The 15,256-nt window shown below is 52.2% G+C and overlaps 1 protein-coding gene across 1 annotated transcript; it reads right to left on the bottom strand.

Moving 5' to 3' along the window:
• Positions 1-5,702: 5,702 nt before the first annotated feature.
• Positions 5,703-11,672, bottom strand: OCSTAMP (osteoclast stimulatory transmembrane protein). The gene is given in 4 exon segments (XM_032838634.1): positions 5,703-6,596; positions 7,903-8,905; positions 10,583-10,759; positions 11,535-11,672. Coding segments are annotated over 4 exon segments (1,680 nt in total). The 5' UTR covers positions 11,579-11,672; the 3' UTR covers positions 5,703-6,140.
• Between the last annotated feature and the right edge of the window lie 3,584 nt (positions 11,673-15,256).

Below are 15,256 nucleotides of genomic sequence, written 5' to 3'. Positions count from 1 at the left end.
GGGTCCAGGACGTCCCCGATTGTCAGTCTTTGTAATGAACGATGATAGTGTATATGAAGCAGCTTTTGCCTGGTGAGGCTCTGTGTGCTTTACACGGACTAATTCGTTTTATACTGGCAACATCCTCTGGGGAACATTATTACTAGATTCCCAGCTTTACAGATGAAGACACCGAGGCCTAGAGCAGTGAAATGATTTGCTCAAGGATACATAGGTTAGTACGGTGGGAGGCTACCAGCAGTTTAGCCCAGTAGTGTGGCCATGGAGTCCCCATTCTTACACATCCCACGCGCATACTATATGACCTCTCTGCCCTATACTGTTCTTTGGGATCTCCAGCAAGAACAATAGCAAAGCAGCCTACTCAGAGCCAAATACCCTGCTATATTCACTACCTTTATTTCCCCCAGCCCTGGCTAGGCAGGTACTATTAGTCCCATTTTATAGATGAGGAAACTGAGGTCCAGAGAGGAAGGATTTCCAATGCGATGCAGACAGTCAGGGACCAAGCAGGAAGCAGAACTCCAAAACTCTCCTTGTCCCCACCCCATCCCCAGCCGTCCCTTACTCAGCTCTTTCCAAGGAACCAAATGTCAGTTAAGCCCCAGGGTTCTTCCTCCCCAGTCCAGGGAGAGGCGGTCCTCCCTGAGCGTGGTCCAGAGCAATCCTTTTAGCCATATTAACTACAAAGCGGCTCCATGGGCTTCTCTCCCTCTAAGCCTGCCAGCTCAGCTCTCTCTCTTGCCTAACTGAGCTGTTCAGTTGCCAGCAGCAAAGGGCAATACTTGGCAGTGAACTAAGTACATCTCAAGTGGCATTCTTTTTTTTCCCATACCCTACCTCATCTCTAGTCTTCTTCATCTTACTAAAGGCATCTTAGTAATGCCACTGGTTGCTAAAACGTCCACCCGGTTGTTCAAACCAAATATTCAGGAATTATGTCTCTCCCTCACTGCTCACATCCCATACATACAGAAGTTCCTCAGTTCTACCCCAAAATGTACCTCAAATTAATGCACCTTTCACCATATGCCCTGGACCAGCACTTTCCTCCATCCCGAACCTCTTGATAGGACAACTGCAGTTGCTTCCCGGGTTCTCTGCTCCATTCTTGCTCCTGACTCTACGGCCCATTCCTCATACACTATCAAGTGATCTCTTAAAAATGCAAGCCACTCTCCTGCTGACAGCATTCAATGGCATTGCTTTGCACTTAAAATGAATTCCAACTCCTTCTGCAAGCCCTAGAATGCCCTGTAGGATGCGGCCCCTCCCCACCTCTCCCTCTTACTCATGATGCCTCAGACAGAGCCCCCAACCTTCTCTCTGGCTAACAATGGCGCAATGGTTGGATAGTGGCCCCTCAAAGGAAGCAGGATGGGTGACTTTGGCCCCAGGACTCCTGGGAGTCATCTTAGGTGTACCCGGGAGCCCTCTGCTGCCAGACGGTGGCCATGCTATCACCAGGAGGAAACCCTTTCCCTCTCCGGTCGTCACTGCGGGAGGAAGCCCTCCTGAGGACTGGGCGTTGGGTGTGTGGGCGGGCAGCTTCACGGAGCACTTCCAACAGCTGGCTTCCTCCAGATGGCGGGTGAAGGGACAGAGACCCTGAGAGGGGCTGGGGTGCCGCCAAGTCACCCAGTCCTCAGCCAGAGAGCAGAGATTTGCGTATCACTCTGGCTGACTCAACAACACTGCCACGCTATAGAGATTATTGGCATTGCTCCTTTCCCTGCTTCCTGGAGGAGCATCCCAAGAATGCAAGCAGTAGACCGTGTCCTCCACCGGGTCCTCCCCAGCTGACATCAGAGTGGCTCCTGCTCTTTGAAAGCCGAAGGCTCCTCCTGGCTCCTCAAGCTGCCCGCAGCAGAGCGTGTTTTCCAAGCGCTCCAGGGAGGTGGCCCATGTGCTCTTTTTGCAATGTGACCGCACCACTTCCGGTCAAGGGGCGGGGTCCTTGAGTCTGGGCGGGTTCTGTGAGTCCTTTGGTGGAGGTGATGCTGACCAGTTCCAGGGGTGACTCCTAAGTGGCCTGGCGGCATCTGCTTCCCATTTCTCAGAGCCCCAGGTTGCTGGGGGACGTTCAAGCTGCTCTGTCCAGACCACGTAAGGAGCACTGTAGCCCCCAACACTGAGTGGAGAGGCCATTGTGGATGGCCAGTGCAGTTGAGCCTTCAAAGGTCCCCAGCCCCGGTCCCCCTCCACCTGCACTGATACAAGAGACTGCACACGAGAACCACCTGGCGAAGCCCAGTCAACCCACAGAACGGTGTGAAATAGTAATAAGAGGTCACCCTCCAATCCTTCTATGTGGGCGTCTCCAACATGGCAGCTTGCTTCATCCAAGCATGCAAGCTGAGATGGTAAGAGAGCCCATTACCAAGATGGGAGTAGCAGTTTCAGGAACCTGATCACAGAAATGACACCCCATCACTTTTCCCATAGTCTGTGAGCTGGGAGGACGTTCAAGGGGAGACTCACACAAGGGTATGAATGTCAGGATCCACTTGGAGTCATTGGGGGCCATCTTGGATGTCTGTCTGTCAAACCAGCTAGCATGCATCTAAAGGCTACAACCTCATAAATAAGTTAATAAGTAAGTTCCCACATAATTCAGGAAGTTCTACATCTAGTCAAGGAAGCTGTCTGATGTACACCAAGAAGCATGGCCAAGGATGTCCACGGCAGCATTGTTTACCATAACAAAAATCGGAAACCACCCGAACATCTATCTATCTACCAGAGGGGGGAAATGCTAAACAATTCACGACATATCAATGCCATCCAACAATTAGAAAGAATGAGGTAGCGCGGAGACATATCGCTGAATGAAGAGACAGGTAGCGGAACTGTACATTTCACATTGCATCACCCAGAACAACACACAGCCTTACACATGTCTATGTTCTATTTACACATACTTACATGTGTCGACAGATATCCAAAGGGCGCCCACCCAGCAGATAACAGCGGTTGTGTCTGTGGGCTAGGGAGGCAGATACGTGTGCAGTGGTCAAAGGAGACATTACTCTTATTTGTTAAGACCATAGGCTCTGGAAGCCAGACGACCTGGATTTAAGTTCTGGCTCTGCAGCTGATTGGCTGTGTGACCTCAGGCAAAACACTTAACCTCTCTGAATCTCCATTTGTCACTCTAAAAGGAGAAGCATAATACCATCTATCTCATATACTTTTGTGAGGTTTTTTTTAAAGATTTGTTTATTTCTCATATAGTGAGAAATAGAGTACAAGCAGGGGGAGGGGCAGAGGGGGAAAGAGAGAGAGAGAGAGACTCTCAAGCAGACTCCAATGCTGGGCTCGATCCCAGAACCCTGAGATCATGACCTGAGCTGAAACCAAGAGTCAGGTGCTTAAACGACTGCCACACACAGATGCCCCCTTCTGTGAGGTTTCAATAACATGATGTACATAGAGCTTTCCACGGAGTTTGGGGCACATCTAAAGGTGCGTAGAGCCAGCCCGCACCAGCTCCCAAGAGCCAGTTGTGGGCATCTCTGCCCCGCTCCCAGCACCCTCCCAGCACATCACAAGCACCCAACAAACACTAGCTATTATTATCTTCTCTGCTTTAATTTTTGGAAGGACGAGGATTCACAGGTTACTTGTGCAATTTAAGAAAATGTGTGGGTGACTCACCATCTAAACAAGCCACAGGGCAGCTTGAGTGGGAGCTGGAGTGGGACTGGGTGTCAGGTGAGGCCGATGATGGCCCTCAGGGAGGGGCGCAAACACCCTTTGCGGAGTGGGCAGAGAGGTGGTGGGAGTGTGGGTCAGCTCCATGCGGCTCGTGACTCACAGGCACAGGCTGCTCAAGTTGAAACACTTGCCTGGGAATATATCTCCTCCTGCTCTGTGGCTTTCCCTTTGGCCACCAATCTGGCCCACAGCAGGCTGCTTCCAGTACCTAACCATTCCCTTCTGCAAGCCCCAGATCTTCAGGAAGGAGCCGAGGACAGAGAGCACTCAGTCCTACCTCCAGGGACCTGGACTTCGATCGGATTTTTACTGAGGGTTTACTCGGTACCAGGCACTGCTTCAGGTACCGGAAATACTGTGGAGGACCAGACACAGAGTATGGAGTTCACACTCTTGCGGGACGATATATGAAACTGACAGCAAGTAACAAAGAGATAGCTAAAATCTAGAAATGCATACATAAGCTAATAAAGGATATGGATAAGAGTATTTACAGAGGCGAGATAACAATTTGATATGATAGATTGGGGTCAGCAAACATTTTAGTTAAAGAGCCAGATAGTAAATATTTCAGACTTTAGGGGGCCGCGCAGTCCCTGTCTCAATGACTCAAATCTGCCATCAGCGGAAGCAGCCAGACAATACTTAAACTAATGGGTGTGGGGCAACGTTCCAATAAAATTCTGCTCACAAAACCAGGCAGCAGGCCAGATTTGGCTCACAGATTGTAGCTTGTCCACTCCTGTGATGGAATGAAACTGTCTGGGATGGGACCATATGAGGTGGAGTGGTCAGGGAACGCTTCTCTGAGGAGGTGACAGTTGAGCTAATCCCCGAAGGACGCAAAGAAGCTTTCCTTGCCAACACTTGAAAGAAGTGTGTTCAAGGATGTGGGGACAGCAAGAGCAGTGTCCCAAGGTACAAACCAGCCCGGAGTGTCTGAGGAGTTTAAGCCCATGCAGCCCAGGCATAGTGAGGGAGGGAGAGATTGGCTTGAGCTGGGCTTTGTGACCCACGGAGCATCATTGTCCATCAGGGTCCTGGCAGGAAAGAGATGGTAGTCTTAAAGGGGAAATGAAAGAGAGTTTAATGAAGGTGGAGAGGGGGAGGCTTGGTAAAGGGAAAGATGGTGAGGATCTCAGAGACCAACACCTGTGGAAGCTGTACGGTTCCAGAACCCAGGGGCATCTACAGCCACCGTGGGGGGCGGGGCACCCAGCCAGACAGCAGCTGTGGCTGCCCGTGAGGGAGGGTGGCCTCTGCCAAGTAGCCCAGAGGGGCTGCAGGAGCAAATATCCTGACATCTCTCTCCTCTCCCATTTTGAAGATTTTATTTATTTATTTGTCAGAGAAAGAGAGAGAGAGCGAGTGCACACAAGCAGGGGGAGCGGCAGGCACAGCAGGCAGAGGGAGAAGCAGGGTCCCTGCCAAGCAAGGAGCCCAATACAGGACTCAATCCCAGGACCCTGAGATCATGACCTAAGCCGAAGGTAGTGGCCTAACCAACTGAGCCTCCCAGGCGTCCCTCCTCTCGCACTTTGGATAGCTAGCCAGTACCTCCCATTGGCTGAGCCCATCTAGAACTCAGAGGCCGGGGGAGCCAGGGTGATACAGTTCACGGAGGTAAGAATTCCTGGGCTAGAGAAGGGCAGAGAATGATCTGGAGGGGCAACAGGGAATACCAAGCCCCCAGGGCAGAGAGCTACGGTTTTACTAGAATTTCGATGGGGAGGCAGTTGCTGGATAAAATATGGATGGCTTTGTCCCATTTGAATTTCAGATAAGCGACAAACACAGGTTTAGAATAAGTTTGTTTAGTATAAGAATGTCCCAAGGGTGTACTTAGACTAAATCCGTATTTGTTATTTGTCTGAAATTCAAACGGAATCGGGTGTCATGTATTTTTATTTGCTAACCCTTGACAAGCCTGGATGGGAAAGCTCCAGCGGAATTTGAAACAAAAGAGTAACATAATCGAATTTAGGATTTAATAAATACTCCGTTTATAAAATCAAGAACATTTTAGACAGCTAAATGTAAGAGGATTTGGGGGATGTATGAGTAAGTTCCAGGAGCATTTAGATACATTCACTAAGTAAAGTTTCCATACACTAGGGAAAGCAGTGTATGCAGAAGAGAGCCCAGGCTGACCCCCAGCTTCCTGGGGGGAGGGGGGAACCTTGGCTGTCTCTGTCCTTGCTGGTCTTCACTGTGCAGAGGCCTTTACTGCGTCTTCAAGCCTGCTGTGCCCAGTATCACATTCCTTCCTTTCCACAGCCGCACATGGAAAGTAGGTCACGTGGGAGGTTTTTAGGTCAGTCACTATGCAGGTGTAGAAACGGGGGCTCAGAGAGGTGAAGTCATTTACCCGAGGTCACATAGAAGGCAGCAGGAGGACCAAGGTCTGTGCGGCTCCCAGACTCTTAACCCTCTGCCGCGTGCTCTCGGTTCCTTCCAGTGGCCAGCGTGTGGTCGGCCTGTCTATCCAAGCTGGGTGCATGCTGGTACACCGGGGTCTGAGAGCAGGAAGGAGGCCCCAGGGGCGGCCGCTGGCCTCCGTGCCTCTCATATCTGCGCTGGAGCCGGGCGTGCAGGTGGTGGACCCTCCTTGCCTCCTGGGCAGAGAAGAAGGAGGCGGCGATGGTGTGCCGCAGGCGCCGGGCATAGGTCTCCAGCAGGACGGTGGCTCCAGCCACCAGCTGCAGGGCCCCGGCAGTCAGGCAGGCAGTAGTCTGGGGGCTCCGGGCGGGCAGCAGCGGGCAGCCCGGGGAGGTGAAGCGGAGCTCCCACTGGAAGGAGTTGTGAGCGGAGAGGTAGAGGCTCTCCGGAGGTGGCTGGTTGAAGAGGAAGAAGATGAAACCCAGGACTGTGTATGTGGCCTTCAAAGAGGAGAAAAAGGACAGGTCAACAGCCGGACACTGGGGCCATTCCCTGTCCCCCACCCCCTGGCCGCCTGACCCCTCTGCAAAGCGGGCACAGAAGTAGCCCAGCCTCCGGCCTCCTGGGCACTGATGAGCAAGCAGCACACGACATCAGGAACCTGAAGCAGACTTTCTGGCAAACAAAAGCACGGTGCAAATGCTATTTTTATTATCATGTTCGGAACAGAATGCTTTAGAGAAAACAAATGGGTGCTGTGGGTATTTTCTCTTTGCTAAGCCCTTAGCGAATACTTTAGATGTCTTTCTCATCACATATGCACGCTCCTCTGAGGTTGAGCCCAGAATGCCTCCCTGAAAAGATGGGCAGCCTAAAGTCACACAACGGTGTGGCCAGGCCAGGGGTTCTGTCCCCGCCAAGGCAGGTCCCAATATCCTGCTTCTAAGAATTAGGCTCTGCTCTTCCCTCGGGGTGTACAGTAGCAGGTGTGGGGAGGCAGGGACGTCAGAGGTTGACCATTCAAACTTTGGAGCTAGACCTTTTCGGTTGGATCCTTGGTTCTGGCCAGGGCCCGCTTCTCCGCCGGGCTCCGCTCAAGGGGGCTCATGGAAGTATTTTATTTTCTTTTAAAATCAGAATAAAGAAACGAACTTAAAAATTGAAGAATACGTTTCATACAGTCCCTGATGCAACTATCCGCTTCCGTCAACTTCTCTGGCACAGCCACGGGCCTCTATGTAAACAAAAGACACGGCTGTGTTCTAAGAAAACTCAGTTTACGAAACCAGGAAGCCCACGGGGTTTGGCGCAGGGGCCACAGTTGGCAAACTCCTGATCTAGATCTTTCGTAAGCCCTCCTCCCCTCTGATGCATTCAGCCGTGAGTTGTTCAGCGTGGTGACATGACTGGACCTCTCCTGGGTGCTTTCACAGGGGAACACATGTTAAGACTCACAATAAGCCGGCAGGCTGAGGAGGGTCGGTCCAGTTCATACAAGTGGGGAAAATGAAGCTAGGACACCTGGCCACTTAGGAAAAGAGCGACTTGGGGGGTCAAATTCTTTTCAAGCCGTTGGGTATCTGGGTCCCCATCTGCCATATGGGTGAGAAAGGGACCCACTGCACTGAGCGGTACTAGAAACGAAATGAGTCTGTCTGCCAATGCCCCAGGGTTCCCCTAGCTTCTCCAAGGACTGGGACTTGGAGGCAAAGAATATTAAATTGCAAAGCAAGTGGTTAACACACCCCGCCCCTTCCTACAAGGAAATGACTCTACTCCCAGCACCGGCACTGGCACTGCACTTACGTTATACTCGACCGTGAGCGTGATGGGCGCGGCAGGCAGTTTCTGAGCCCAGTCCACGGCTGCCTGAGCCAGCAGAAAGGCCACGTGGTCTGTGGCCACCATCACAGCTGTGACCATCAGGAACAGCGAGAGCAGCCCCAGCCTCAGGAGACAACTCAGCAGCTCCCCCTGGGACAGCCTCGGCCGGGCGGCCCAGAGCAGCCAGGCTGGTGGGGAGGCCACCAAGTACGTGGCCTGGGTCTCCGCCAGCTGCCAAGCCAGCTGCCGGGTCACGTAGATGTTGTCAAACCGCAGATCGGTCAGGTAGCGATGGAGATACCAGCCTGAGTCCACCAGGAGGCCCAGCATAAAGAGCCCGGCGACCACCTGCTGGGTCCCGAGCATGGCTGCCCGGGCCAGGGACTCCAGGCCGGAGAAGTCCTCCAGCACCTGCCGGGTGACCCTGAGCATATGAAGCCGGAACACGGAGCCGTTGCCCTGGACCTGCAGGGTCAAGCCGTGGCTGCCCGCGTGCCTGGCAGGGCCCAGAGCCCTGGACGCTGCGTGAAGCTGGCGAGTGGTATTGAGAAGACTCTCAAGGGAGCCCTCTGTGACGCATCTCAGCACCTGTCCTGCTGCACCCATGTTGGCTAAGACGTTGGGCACCACGGCGACACCCAGGGTGGCTATGCTCCAGGAGAGGAGCAGGCGGCGGCCCTGCTCCGTGCCCAGGGTAGGGATGTTGAGTGCAAACAGGCAGCGGGCCGGGGGCACCAGGCCCAGCACTAGGAAGACCAGGAGGCCCCAGACGGTGGCCACTGTGGCAGAGGGTCCCGGAGGGTAAAGCAGCGAGGACACCAGCCAGTGGTGGGTCAGACCCGAGGCAGCGACAGCCAGGGAACTGCACAGCAGGAGCTGGGTCAGCAGGTGGCCACAGCTGGTTGGGACTGGCTGAGAGAAGGCGACCCAGGCGGCCTGCAGGGGGTGGAGGGCCTTGGAGAGCAGCAAGTGCCAGGACTTGCACCTGCACACAAGGAGATGGGGGGGCACTTTCAGGAGGATGAGGAGTTGGATGTTGGCTCAATGCCCCTGATCCTCAAAACCCTTCTGTTGCTAACGGGCTGCTTGAACCCCAGCGGTTGGCACTCTTCCCCCGTGGGTCAGCCCCAGCAGCTCACCCCAAACCCACAGGACCCAAGCTGAGCTAGTCAGAGGCTGCCCCAGGATCAGCCTCCCTGGGCTCATTAGGGAAGAGCCCAGTTCCGGGGGATGTGAGGATGGATGTTGGGGCTGCCTGTGTCCATATTTCCAGGTTTGGGAGGACGCCTCGCCCCGGAGAATGAAAGAATCGTGGAGAGAGAGAGAAGTACAGATGAGGGAGAATAAGAAAGAGACAAAATTTGGGAGAGAGAGAGACACCATTGCCCCTGAATTCACAGTCTTGGCTGGCTTCCTGTGTGACCCTGGACATTCCTTCTCTGTGGACCTCAGGGTCTCCTCTCTGATTCGGAGGCGTGGGGAGTGGATCTGCTGAACACTCAGGAACTTTTCTACTCTGTTGTCCTTGTATTTATTAAACAACTACTATATGCTCACCATTGGAGGAACAGGAACGAATGGGAACGAGAATCCCTGTCCTCCTTGAGCCTGCGTGAAAGAGGGATGGCAGAGGAATTAGTGAGAAGAGGTTGGGTTCTGGATACGTTCTGTTGGAGGAGCCAACACAACAGGCAGTCTGATTGGCTGCGGGAGTGAGAGGAAGTAGGAGGTCAAGGATGACCTTGAGGTTTGGTGCGTGCGCCACTGAATCCCCCCAGGTGTCATCCGAGATGGGAAATAAATGACATGTAAAATCATTGATTTATAGATGACGTTAAAGCCATGGGGCAGGAGGAGACTCCTTGGGATGCTGTGTCAGCGGGGAGGAGAGATACTAGAAGGCAGAGCCCTCGCCCCAGGCTGGCAGGCAAGAAGGAGGCTGGGGAAGCCGGGCCAGTACAATGTTCCAGCAAGAGGGGAGCGGCCACGTACGTCAAAGGCTGCTGAAGGTCAACGAGCTGAGGACCAAGCAATGACTATTGGATTTACCCATGGGGAGGTCCCCTGGGGACTGCCCAAGGGCAGCTTGGTGGCACCTCGGGCCAAAACCTAACTAGAGGGGGCCCGGGAGAGATAGGAAGGAGTAGAATGTGAGACATGAGTGAGCCAAGTCATATTTGCAGTAAAGGTGTGCAGACAGGGTACCACGACCGCTGGTCGGGTGGGACCCTAAGTTTGCAGGTGGGAAAGCCAATCAAGAGGGGGTCACGGATGAAGGGGAGGCCCCCTGGAGTGATCTTTCAGGCAGTGGCAGCGGGTAAGATGGGCAGCGCAAAAGCAGGGAGTGTGACGGGCAAAGTGTGGGTGCCTATGTCTCCCACGACACACGACAGGGCCATGGTTTTTCTGACACATGACAGAGCCATGGTGAAGGCACAGCCTCCAGACTGCCTGGGTTCAAATCTCTGCTTCACCACTCACCATCTGTGCAACCTTGGTCAAGTTGCTTAATCTCTCTGTGCCTCAGTTTTCTTATTTCTGTAAGACATGTAACTCCTGTCTGTAACAAGAGGGAATAGAAGAAGCCCCTTGGAGGGTTGCTCTGTGTCTGGGACAGAATGAGGAGCAGGTCAGAGGTTATCTGTCACGAAAGCGTCAATACCTCGAGGGGAGGGATGTGGTCTCTTTTGCTCACTGACGTAGCCCAAGTGCCTGCAAGAGAGTCCGGCATGTAGCTCCCTAAATACTTGTAGGCTGTGGTAGGATTGCTTCTGTTTGCTCAGGGCGGCGGGAAAGCGAGGTCGGCAGATGGAGAGCGAGCTGGAGGAAGCAGTAGAACCTTGAAGAGGGAGGAGAGGTTGGAAAATAGTTGTGCAGGAGGTTGGGAGAGTTAATGAACCAGGGCAATGCCATCCGAGCTGGGCAGCACCAAGGACCCATTTGTGGTCAGAGATGATGATTTGTGGCCTTTCTGGCCCCTGAGGGCATTTTTGTTTAGGACGGAAACCTCCACCTATTGTATAATGAGTATTTGGGACACAGTAGTCGTTAAAAGAATAGCAAAGAATACAGTGGATAGGGGAAGGGAAGCCATCTGTAAGCCATACTGGAGGCCAAGGCTGGGGGGAGTGTTGGGAATGACAGGGAAATCCACTGCCATCTGCTGAGTGCTTACTCTGAACCCAGTATGATGGCAAGCCCTGTGTGTGCATTTTCTCAATTTTTTTTTTTTAAGATTTTTAAAATTTGTTATAGAGAGAGAGAGAGAGCACAAGCAGGGGGAGCGGCAGGCAGAGGGAGAGGGAGAAGCGACCTCCCGTGCAGAGCAGGGAGCCTGATGTGGGGCTCCATCCCTAGACCTTGGGATCGTGACCCGAGCTGAAGGGAGTTGCTTAATGACTGAACCACCCAGGCGTCCCTCAGTTCAACTATCTTGTAGGCATTGTTACTACTCTCGTTCACAGATGGGGAAACTGAGGCTCAAAGAGGTGTCGTTTACCCAAGGTCACACAGCTGGGGAATGGCAGAGTTTGAGGCTAGGCTCATACCCATGGTGGCTGACCACTGACCGCTTTCTTGCCTGTGGTCCCAGGGTCCAGGGTCTGCAGACCTACCCCGTCCTGGCGAGGTGCTCAGCTGTCTCCCACAGGGCCCTCATGTTTCCTGAATGGCCGTGGATCTGGATCAGAGCAGGCAGGCTCAAGCAGTGCTGGCAGGTGAAGAGGAAGTGAGGCAAACTGTATTCTCTAGAACTTGGGGAAAACCCTGTTGCTTCTGCTTTTTGGCCCTTAATTAAGCCCTCCTGGTGGCTTTGCCCTGCCCCCCCTGGGCCCACCTCCCAGGGGGTTGGGCAAGCTGCCTCATCGCCTTCCGGCGGCAGGCAGGGGTGGGTGGAAGTGTGGGAGGAAAGAGCCTTTTCCAAGCAGTTAATCTGTGATTCTGAGAGCAGGAAGGGAGAATGTTCCCATTTCACAGAGGAAGAAACTGAGGCTCAGAAAAGCCCTCCTGCTTATTAGTGGTAGTGTCAGGGCTAGAACTCTGCTTGGCTTCCCCTCACCCTCCCCTTCCACAGTTGTGTGCCCCAAGAGGAGCCTGATCCCCAACTCTGAGCGGTGGGAACACACAAGAAATCATTGGACCTCCGCTCTTTCAAGCATAGTAGCTCTGGTCCCCTCTCTAGCTGGCTTTCTGTCATTAGCTCTCTCCCTTCTTACCTGTGTGACCTTGAGGAGGTAACCCCATCAGCTTCCTCCTTTTAAAAGAGAGGAATGATAATAACAGTTAACATTTATGGCATACTTGGCCAGTATCAGACATGCTTCTCAACAGCTCTATTTGAATTTCCTGAATGCTTATTTCCAACAACCGTTTGTGGTAGGTATTGCTACTTCCACTCTTCAGTGCAGAAAACTGAGACCCAGAGAATTAAGTAGAGCCATGATATATAGCCAACAGTCGTGCCCCAAAGTGGACTGGTCAGCCGCTGGGCTCTACTGGTGTGGAGGGAAGGGTTCACAAGGCTCGTGTTACCTTCCCATGCATCTGGCACTGCAAACAGCAGGCACTTAATAAGTGTGAGGTCCCTGCATGCGCGCTCTGCTGCAGTCATCGCCTGGCAGGTACACCTCTGGGCTGTTGGAAAGCCGGTCCCTATCTGGAAGCAGACACTCCACCCCAGCATCTCTGTGCCCTCTCACTGCCAGTAGGCTGCCTCCTCCGGGAGCCTTCTGCTGTGCCCCCAGGCCTCAACCCTGCAGGACGGATGGCCCAGCGAGGAAGGGAACACCTAGGTGGTGTTCCCGACTCCCCATCCTTTCCCTTTTAAGCACGTGTTGCCTGGGTCACTTACTCAGGCCTGAAGGAGGGTATTCTGTGGCCCAGAGAGGGGAAGTGACATTCTCACAGTCACACAATCCAATGTGACAGACCTGTGACCCTCAGAGGGCCTGATATCCTTTCCCAGATCCCAAACCCCTCCAGGAAGCCAGGTCAGACACCGAGTCTGCAGAGAACTGAGCACCCAGAGTAGATGGGGAGCAGGAAACCTGGGTGCCTGCAGAGGCCAGCCAGTTAAGGCAAGGAGCAGAGCAGACCACACAGAAACAGCATGAAGTGCCACGTGGAGACCCCCTTGAAAAGGACAGCTTCTACTCTGCTCTGGGTGAGAGTTGAAGCCCCTCGAAAAGAGGTCCAACATTACCAGACCTTCCAGTTTTTCCAAAGATGCCAATCATTCCCTTTTTAATGTAAAAGTTGCCAAGTTTTTAAAGCCCCCATTAAAAAAAAAGACCTCTGGGTAGGCCAATCGGAACAAGTCTGTGGGCCAAAGCCAGCACGAGGACCGCCAACTTCCAACCTCTGCGGGAATCCTTGGTAGGGCTGGTGCTAGGGAGCTGGCTAGCTGCCCCTCTGAACCTCGGGGGCTCTGGGCCGGGGGTAGTACATCTGTATGTGAACGCCAGCTTTGCCACTTACTATGCTGTGTGACCTTGGACGAGACACTGTCCTTCTCTGAACTTGTGTGGGCTCTGCTCTCACGAAAAGACTAATACCTGCCTCTTAGGATTGTTTGAGGATTCAGTGGAATAAGTTAGGTAGAACACCCAGTAAGTACATAAATACCCCTGCTCTGCTTTCTCCCACCCGGGCTGACAGCTCTGCCTAAGGGAGCCCCTGGTAGCTCAGGCCTGAGCCTCTGGTGAATGTGTAAGATTTGGGAGTTCAGTGGCACAGGAAGGGAAAGGGCAGAAGTTTATTTTTGCCTTTTCTCAGCACAGTTAGGCAGTTGCCTCTGCCTACACAAAGCTGGCCTGGCTTCAAATCCCACCACATCCGGAAGGGTCTTCTGAATCATCCAAAATAGCATCAGCTTTTTGAGGGGAATTTCTGGGTGGAGGATTCAGAACCATAAGACAGCATAGGAAGAGGAAGTGGTAAGCCTTCAGATCTAGGATCAGCTTCAGATAATGTTGGAGTCATTGAATTTTACAGCCTGTGGGCAGAGAATATTGCCACCATCCACTCAGCCTGGGAATACGGAGAGGTGGCTAAAATCTTGCCAAAAAGATAATGCTATCCAGTAGAAACAGAATATGAGCTATATATATTAAATATGAGCTATATAATTAAAAATTTTCTAGTAGCTGCATAAAAAAGGAAGTTTATTTTTATAAAATTTTTATTCAACTTTCAGTAAGAGTTTTATTCAGCCTGATATATCCCAAACATTATCCACTCAAAACATAATCAATACAAAATTTATTAAGGGGATATAGTACCTTCATTTTTTTGTACTCAGTTTTAAAAACCTGGTGTTTTTAAAACGGAAGAGAGTCAGCTTAAGGCATTAAAGAGGGGTGGAGACTGTGGCAAACAAGAGAGTTCACCTATCAGTTTGCGTTTTCCCACCACCACTACTCAACTACAATTGTTGCCAGGTAACGATAGGGAACCCTGTTGCCAGACTTTCTGGTCTTTTCTTTTCCAAGAGAAGCACAAATCAAGGTTTTGGTGTTTTTTAATCTTTTTAAAAAATATTTTATTTATTTATTTGACAGAGAGAGAGATCGCAAGTAGGCAGAGAGGCAGGTAGAGAGAGAGAGGGAAGCAGGCTCCCCACTGAGCAGAGAGCCTGATGTGGGACTCGATCCCAGGACCCTGAGACCATGACCTGAGCCGAAGGCAGAGGCTCAACCCGCTGGGCCACCCAGGTGCCCCAACAAATCGAGGTTTTAATGTGAAATTTTCTGAATTTAAAAATATTAGAAATCAATTAATAGTTTATTTTTTTATTAAAGATTTTTATTTATTTGACAGAGATCACAAGTAGGCAGAGAGGCAGGCAGAGAGAGAGAGGAGGAGGAGGCAGGCTCTCCACTGAGCAGAGAGCCCGATGTGAGGCTCCATCCCAGGGCCCTGGGATCATGACCTGAGCCACCCAGGTGCCCCCAATTAATAGTTTAAAAACTCATGAAAGGTAGCCCCCAAATCCTGACTGTGCCCTGGATGCTGACCTGGGGACCACTAGGTTACAAACTCCAGTTGGGTCTAAACCTTCCCTGCCATGTTTCCTCACTTTGCCCCTCTAGACCCAGTCTCGACTCTTCTCCTCCCCTGAGCCCTGAGGTTAGACCTGGCTGGGCAGCCTCAAAGGACTCTCCTGCATTCTGGTTTCTGTGGGTGCGATGGTTAGTTTTCTGTGTCAACGTGGCTGGGTTGCAACCTCCAGCTGTTTGGTCAAACATTATTCTGGACGTTTCTGTGAGGGTGTTTTTGAATGAGAGTTTCATTTAGATTAATGGAGTTTGAGTGAATCAGATTGTTGCCTCATTGTGTG

This window comes from Lontra canadensis, unplaced genomic scaffold (assembly GCF_010015895.1).
Source record: "Lontra canadensis isolate GAN:19392208 unplaced genomic scaffold, GSC_riverotter_1.0 scaffold105, whole genome shotgun sequence".
NCBI classification, from domain to species: Eukaryota; Metazoa; Chordata; class Mammalia; order Carnivora; family Mustelidae; genus Lontra; species Lontra canadensis.
The sequence above is the reverse complement of the archived record's forward strand: the minus strand, read 5'-3'. Positions and strand labels throughout refer to the sequence as shown.